The following is a 7,848-nucleotide window of genomic DNA, read 5'->3' as shown; positions in this document are numbered from 1 at the left end:
CTGCCATATTTCATGTTTATGTGACATAGTACATGGCTGTAGCAGTGTATACAGTCCTTTCCTAATTGTCGCCATGTCTGAATCAGCTCTTATGATAATGATGCTGATCTTTTGCTGTAACATCAGGACACAGAGCCGGCTGCCATTATTATTAATTTGCGCTTTATCCGCCCAATACACAGATACAATTGTGGTTTATAAATGAATAACATTTATTCCCTCACGATTGCCAAAATATAGGAGTAGAGGAGAAGTCAGACAATGGCTTTCTGCAGTTTCACACAGTTTATTATATGTCTGTATGCATTACGCTCAAAAAACAGGGTACAGAAAGGATGAAACCACTTTAAATAAGAAAAAAAGAAAATCTGAAAACAATTTCTGCTCACAATTGTACATATTTATAATTAAGAACCATTCTTTATAAATAGTGTTCCTCTGTAGCAAGTTAATAGCATAATTTAATTACAGCCGGATAAATATGGCGGAGGGTGGGGGCTATGTACAGGGGGAGATGCGACTGCACGACGTTTCGGCCCGATCGTCCTTCATACAGTAAGCAAGGAATGGAACTTGGAAAAGATAAAAAAGGTACGAACAACATCACGTGTAACATAAAGTGACATTCACAAGCCTGTGCCAGCTCACTGCCTGCCTGGCCGAGCCTGAGGGGACAGGGTGAAGACTTTGGCACGGAGTTTTATTATTTCCCAGCCCAGTTGCATGGAAATTTACAATCAGGTTTCCTTTAGAAAGAGAGGACACAATACCAAGAGCACAATACAAAAAGGAGCTAAAATAGAATAAAATCAACTCTTCCTTCACCTTATGTTAGTGGAGAGTCAAGAGAAAGTCCAGCACTTGTCCTGCAGCCGGGTACAACCTCTGTACGAGCGTGGGATCGTCTGGTGCCCTCGGAAGGGAGGGGAATAGCTATGTACAAACAGTGGGGGGAGAGGAGTGGGGTCTGCAGAGTAACATCGCTGGCTCTTTGGGGTAAATATTGGGGGAATAAATAGATTCTGTTGGCTTCTCTCACTCTTCATGCGTCATTTTCAGACCTGTGCAGAGTTCCATCCTCACTGTGCGGCTTCCTTTAGGATTGTCCACACACAGCAGGCGACAAGCTGCTGGATAGGGAGACCCTACATTGTCCCTGGTGGTCTCCAGCCATGGCTCCTACACATACCACTCGTTGAAATTTGAAGAGATGGGTCCCCCAGCTCCACTGGTGACACTGTGCACCCCAGAGACTGCTGCGGTGGCTGGGGACAAGTTGGTACTTTGGGTCTCAGTGTTGGGGGATACCAGACCTGGGGGGGTAGAAGATTCATAGCCAGAGCTGGCTGCAGGCGAGGACTCGGAGCCTTGAGGAGAAGCTTCATGCACCTGTGGAGAAAAGGAAGAAGATGTCAGGCTCCCATCATTAGGAGATTGTCTCTAAACACAAGACAAATTATTATTATTATTATTATTAATCCTCTCTCCCCTCTGTACCAGTCTGTCATTGTTAGTATGTTTACTGTAAGTGATATCTGTAATTTGTATGTAACCCCTTCTCATGTACAGCACCATGGAACCAATGGTGCTATATAAATAAATAATAATTCTGCCTACCTACATTGATAGAACTGAAGCCACCAAGATTGGGTTATTCATCTATTATTATGCTGCAAGCCTCTAATAGAAGTCTTCCTGGTGACAGCTCCTGGCCCTTACCTTCATGTGTTTCCTTAAGGAGCTGGGGTGAGTGTAAGACTTGTCGCACATCTTGCACAGATATGGTTTGTCCGAAGTGTGGACATGCATGTGTTTTTTTCTGTCGCTGCTGTTGGCAAATCTCCTGTCGCAGCCTTCAAATTCACACTGAAACGGTTTCTCACCTAAAAACAAAGTAAAAAAAGAAAAAATAATGACAAAGGAGCACAATAGAAAAGGAGACCATTATAATCGCTGGTAACAAAGTATTAATACTTCCTCATTTATTAGGCGATTTTAGGAGACAAGTCATTTCCTGAATGTGGGGTAGGGACCCTCCCAGCAATTGGGAGATACATGCTAATTGTGGATTCATTTGCACACAGCTCAGGAGGAGATTGTTCTGCAGGTTTCTCCCAGGTGGGGTAAACAAGCAGCGTGGAAAGACACTAAAATCCGCGAGGGTCACTGCCTCCCCCAGGCACATCCAAATGTGAGGAGCAATTTAGGGGTGTGATCGCCCAAGTCTCCCCCATTTGGAGGGAATCCACTTAGCATTCCATTCCATTCGCACCTATATTGTTTATAGGCGACATCTGCTCAGAGAGGAGTTAGGCCGATCTTCCTGTGACAGAGAGCTCCTACACCCGGAGCAGATACATCCAAAGCACAAAGATTTACAAATCCCAAAACGTCCGAATTATCGGGGAAAAAAAAAATCAAAATTAAAAAGTGTGCTGACAAAAAAAAGGAAAAAGAAGCTAAAATCACATTGCTGTCACATCTGGAAAAGACAGAGTATCTGAGGCTTACATGTAGAGCTGCATATAAGAATTATCTTATTCACAACGATAGCGACCTAGCAGATTTATTGATCCTATTGCTAAAGCTTTCACGCATTTACGGATATATATTACAGTAATTACTACTACACTTAATTATGGTAATATTCACATGTATAAAAAAAAGGGTTTCCCTTTCACAAATGGCAGTAAATAAATCCGATCTCCCAGAATATTATTACTGTAGGTTCTATGTGCCAGGATAAGGACCCCCGGTGCCAGCCTATATAAGGACCCCCGGTGCCACTGTATATAAGGACCCCCGGTGCCACTGTATATAAGGACCCCCGGTGCCACTGTATATAAGGACCCCCGGTGCCACTGTATATAAGGACCCCCGGTGCCACTGTATATAAGGACCCCCGGTGCCACTGTATATAAGGACCCCGGGTGCCACCGCATATAACGACCCCCGGGTGCCACCGCATATAACGACCCCCGGGTGCCACCGCATATAACGACCCCCGGTGCCACTGTATATAACGACCCCCGGGTGCCACTGTATATAAGGACCCCCGGTGCCACTGTATATAAGGACCCCCGGTGCCACTGTATATAAGGACCCCCGGTGCCACTGTATATAAGGACCCCCGGTGCCACTGTATATAAGGACCCCCGTGCCACTGTATATAAGGACCCCCGGTGCCACTGTATATAAGGACCCCCGGTGCCACTGTATATAAGGACCCCCGGTGCCACTGTATATAAGGACCCCCGGTGCCACTGTATATAAGGACCCCCGTGCCACTGTATATAAGGACCCCCGGTGCCACTGTATATAAGGACCCCCGGTGCCACTGTATATAAGGACCCCCGGTGCCACTGTATATAAGGACCCCCGGTGCCACTGTATATAAGGACCCCCGTGCCACTGTATATAAGGACCCCCGTGCCACTGTATATAAGGACCCCCGTGCCACTGTATATAAGGACCCCCGGTGCCACTGTATATAAGGACCCCCGGTGCCAGCATTAGCCATAACTCGTTATAATAGGAATCTAGCGCATTGGCATGAGCTTTGCTCCTTGCACCCACCTGTATGAGTTCTCTTGTGGATCTTCAGGTTCTCGGAGCGGGCGAAGACCTTGCCACATCCAGGGAAGGGGCACGGGAAGGGCTTCTCCCCCGTGTGCACCCTGATGTGGTTGACCAGCTTGTATTTGGCCTTGAATGGCTTCCCCTCCCGGGGACAGTCCTCCCAGTAGCAGATGTGGCTGCTCTGCTCGGGGCCCCCCACATGCTCCACAGACACATGGGTGACCAGCTCGTGCATGGTGCTGAATGTCTTGTTGCAGCTTTTCTTGGGGGCACTCAGCTGCTCGGGGTCGATCCACTTGCAGATGAGCTCCTGCTTGATGCACTGCTGCCTCATGTACCTGAAGAAGGCCCCCGGGTGGTGGTGATGGTGGTGGTGGTGGGCTGCCATGTTCATCCCCATATTCATCGGGCCGTACTGGTTGTGCAGCTGGGCGGCGGTGTAGGGGTCTCCGCGGGGGCTGGACACCTGCCGGTACTGCTCCGTCCTGCCGAACACCTCTCCGGGCAGCCCGAGCCTCATCTGGCCGCCCAGCGCGTTCTGGGAGGCGGCCGCGTGCTGCTCGTGGATGCCGGGGAAGAGCAGGTGGCCCTGCGGGTGCTCCCCGTGCGGGAGCTGGTGGTGATGGGGGTGGTGATGAAGGCTGCCTGCTGGGGGACCGAACAAGCCGTGCTGCCCCCCACCTGCAGCCGGAGCCCCCTCGCCAAAGCCGCGTCCACGGAATAGGAAGTCCCGCGGGCTGTTGAATGCGGCGCCTGTGTAGGCTGCGTGAGGGGCGAGGGCAGATGCCGGGTACCCGGCCTGGGAGGTGAACGCCGAGCTCTGCCCCGGGGAGGACAGGTCGTGGGCCCCGCCGCCTCCTGGCCCCCCAGCGGACCCCGATCCCCCTCCGCCGCCGCCCCCGGAGCCTCCGCCGGGGTTGAGCTTGAATGCGCCCATGTGCGCCGGCTCCACGAAGCTGTTCTGCGCCAGGCTCAGCTCCCGCTCCTGCATCTCCGCTGCCGCCGCCGCCGCCGCTGCCACCGCGGCATGGTGATGGTGGTGGTGGTGATGGTGCCGGGCGAAGGTGCCCACACCCAGGGCCGGGAACTGAGGGCCGGCGTCCAGCAGCATCTGTGCACGAGAGAGATAACGGGACCGAGGAGCAGACGAGCAGCGAGTTCTCCCGGAGCAGTCAGGGCACCTCCCGCATCCTAGAGTCCCGCACCGCGATCTCCTCCTTCCCGGGGTGTGCGCCGCTCACATCCCCAGCTCAGCACCGGGCGCAGCTGCTCCTCTCCCGGCTTCTTCTTTCTTTAAGTTGCAGCTCGGGGAGGAGGAGGAGGGAGCTGGGCGGGGGCAGCACCGGACTCAGCGCGGCGGCACCGGGCGGGCGGGCATTGTCTGAGGCGCTGCTCTTCCTCCTTCCCGCGGCTTTTGTCGGCGCTGCTCGTCCGGTCAGTGGCCGTGCTCTGTGCGGGCTGCCGGCTGTTTGGTTTTGTTTCCAGTGCTTTTCCCCCTTATCACAGCCCCTCCTCTGCCGCTACTCCCTCTGACTGGCTGCCATGTCCGCCCCCTTTAACAGCTGCCCGACCAGGCGCTGTCAGCTCGCCCATTGGCTGCACAGGCTGGAGACATGTTTGGAGCGCTACCCAGCCCCCTGCCAATCAGGTATGCGGCTCCCAGCCAGGCCCCCACCCTGGCACCCGATCTATGGGGGTCTCCAATGCCCCCTACAGCAGACCGGCACAATCCGCCTTTCTCTTCTCCTGACCTGTTTGTGGGGTGAGGGGTCTCTACTGTCCCCCTGGGATGTGTCACCCCCAAATCGGAGAAGTCTGAACCGCGCAGCGTCATGTCAGTGCGTTATATACATAATATAATAATGGGGGCTAATAATGCAATATATGTAATACCTAATGCGGTAATAGTATATATATCTATTACCGCACCTGAGGAGGGGCCAGTGCAGGTCCTGTACCGCAGCATGTGCACACCGGCATAGAATAGCACACATCAGAGTATATACCCCACCATGACGGGATAGAGAGACACAAATATACACTGTGCAAATACAAAAACTGTACAAATATATACATTGTACAAATACACACACACTGTACACACAAATACACTGCACACATATACAAACGGCGCAATGCAGACTCTGCTCACTCTGCACACATACACAGCAGGGACATGTGAGATCAGGAATCTTACAGATTGCTTTATACTATTAATACTAAATGTAAGAGAACCCCGCTCTCATATTACAATTCAAACGTCTGTTTTATCTATCGTATATATGTACATTCATATGCACAACAGCTATATATATATACAGTATTTGCCATATAAATAAATAGATGTCTTTAAACATTGCAATACGTGTATCTTTCTATTTATACTTGTTATTTGCTTATTTCATATGTATCTATCACCATTACATCATGTAGCTATCTGGTATAGAATGCATCTCTCTGTTCATATCTATCTGTAGAAACATTTTATTACATGGATGCATTGTATTCAGGCATGCATATTTATGTAATATCAGTTAATGTCTATTTATCCTTTCCTGTTATCATATAAATCTACGAATATTCAGATCATGCATCTATGGTGTACAGTATGTGTCTCTCTACTCATTCGTGCATATCTCTGAAATTTGTATGAATGTTTACTATGGTATTTCTAGATTATGTTATTAGATTATTCATACCTGCAATGTCTATCTGTCTATCTACTTATCTATCTATCCCATATCTATCTATCTATCTATCCCATATCTATCTATCCCATATCTATCCCATATCTATCTATCTATCTATCTATCTATCTATCTATCTATCTATCTATCTATCTATCTATCTATCTGTGTGTCTGTCTATGTGTCTGTGTGTCTGTGTGTCTGTGTGTCTGTCTGTCTGTGTGTCTGTGTGTCTGTGTGTCTGTGTGTCTGTGTGTCTGTCTGTCTGTGTGTCTGTCTGTCTGTGTGTCTGTCTATGTGTCTGTGTGTCTGTGTGTCTGTGTTTCTGTCTGTCTGTGTGTCTGTCTGTGTGTCTGTGTGTCTGTCTGTCTGTGTGTCTGTCTGTGTGTCTGTGTGTCTGTGTGTCTGTGTGTCTGTCTGTGTGTCTGTGTGTCTGTGTGTCTGTCTGTCTGTGTGTCTGTCTGTCTGTGTGTCTGTGTGTCTGTCTGTGTGTCTGTCTGTCTGTCTGTGTGTCTGTCTGTGTGTCTGTGTGTCTGTGTGTCTGTCCTTCCTCCCTCTTTCTGCCATGGTGGATACCGGTGCCTGGGTAGTGGATGTGACCGTGCAGCATTGCATTGGTATGTCTGGTGATAAATCATTTGGAGAGACCCCACTGTAGAGGACCCCCCCCAGGTCCCTGTGTACACTACATGGGCACATTGAGCCTGGCAGTTCTCTGCTCCAGTGAGATCTTGGTTATTTGTCTTGTCTCACTAATGTTCTCCGTATATAAGTAATATGTATCGCAGAATGTATGATGGACACAGCCTCCCCCCAGTCTATAGTTAGAGGGTCTCCTTTATGGGTCAAGTCTAGACACCTACAAAATGATGGCTAGAGGCTGCATTGTGCTGTAGTCACGCCTGCAGAGGGGGGGCATATCCATAGGATTGGGTACACATGGGTCAGCACAGGAGGGCACAGTAATCTGTCCTGCCAATTCCTGCTTGTGGCATGAGCCATTTCCCATGCCTGCTGCCCACTGACATGAGCCTCTCCAGGACCTGTGCAGCCTCCCCAGCAGGGTAACGAGGCGCAGGAAGTGGTACTCTTGCTCTGGCACTGCCAGGCGTCCTCTACTCTTTAGGTGCCAGAACCTTCTCAGTCCTTTGTGCACCTCCCAAATGACAATGGTGAAGCCCCTGCATCTGCTCCGCCATAGATGTAATGTCAGTATACGTGCTGGGCATGCCAACTGTCGGGGGGCTCACTATATACCCTGGCACTCAGTGCTTACCTGGCAGAGCCCCTCTTCTCCTCCTGCCAGCTTTCCCACATCACTCGCTGCAGGTTGCAATGTGTGCAGCTTCAGGAGGCTGCAGAGCTGAAGTTTGGGGGGATTCCTTAATTGCACAGAGCCCCTGCGGCTGGGGGCTTTCTGCTGCTCTGTGAGGGCTGCAGTGCTGCCCTCTCTGCAGGAATCACAGGAGCTGATCCAAGTTCAAAGTCCCTTCTGCCGTCCCTCTAAAGAAGGGCTTTATTCCTTCCCAAACCACAAAACCCCTTTCCCCCATGTCACAGGGTGAAAAGGGAAAAAAGCACC

At 50.3% G+C, this 7,848-nt stretch overlaps 1 protein-coding gene across 1 annotated transcript; it reads right to left on the bottom strand.

Annotated features, from left to right (window-relative positions):
* Nucleotides 1–266: 266 nt before the first annotated feature.
* Nucleotides 267–5,109, bottom strand: ZIC2 (Zic family member 2). The gene is made up of 3 exons (XM_073569502.1): nt 3,577–5,109; nt 1,720–1,883; nt 267–1,389 (listed from the first exon to the last, which is right to left on the bottom strand). Exons 1-3 carry the CDS (start codon nt 4,688–4,690, stop codon nt 1,180–1,182), a joined length of 1,488 nt encoding a protein of 495 aa, XP_073425603.1. The 5' UTR covers nt 4,691–5,109; the 3' UTR covers nt 267–1,179.
* Between the last annotated feature and the right edge of the window lie 2,739 nt (nt 5,110–7,848).

This window comes from Dendrobates tinctorius, unplaced genomic scaffold (genome assembly GCF_039654945.1).
Source record: "Dendrobates tinctorius isolate UK_male_01 unplaced genomic scaffold, ASM3965494v1 ptg000026l, whole genome shotgun sequence".
NCBI lineage: Eukaryota > Metazoa > Chordata > Amphibia > Anura > Dendrobatidae > Dendrobates > Dendrobates tinctorius.
Note: the sequence above shows the minus strand (reverse complement) of the source record. Positions and strands in the feature narration are given on the sequence as shown.

Excerpts from the sequence above, each read along its gene's own strand:
- ZIC2 (XM_073569502.1), bottom strand. The coding sequence starts at position 4,690 with ATGCTGCTGGACGCCGGCCCTCAGTTCCCGGCCCTGGGTGTGGGCACC. Across the intron at positions 1,884-3,576 it reads CCACAAGAGAACTCATACAG|GTGAGAAACCGTTTCAGTGT; the intron begins GTGGGTGCAAGG and ends CTTTGTTTTTAG. Across the intron at positions 1,390-1,719 it reads CCTTAAGGAAACACATGAAG|GTGCATGAAGCTTCTCCTCA; the intron begins GTAAGGGCCAGG and ends TTTTCTCCACAG.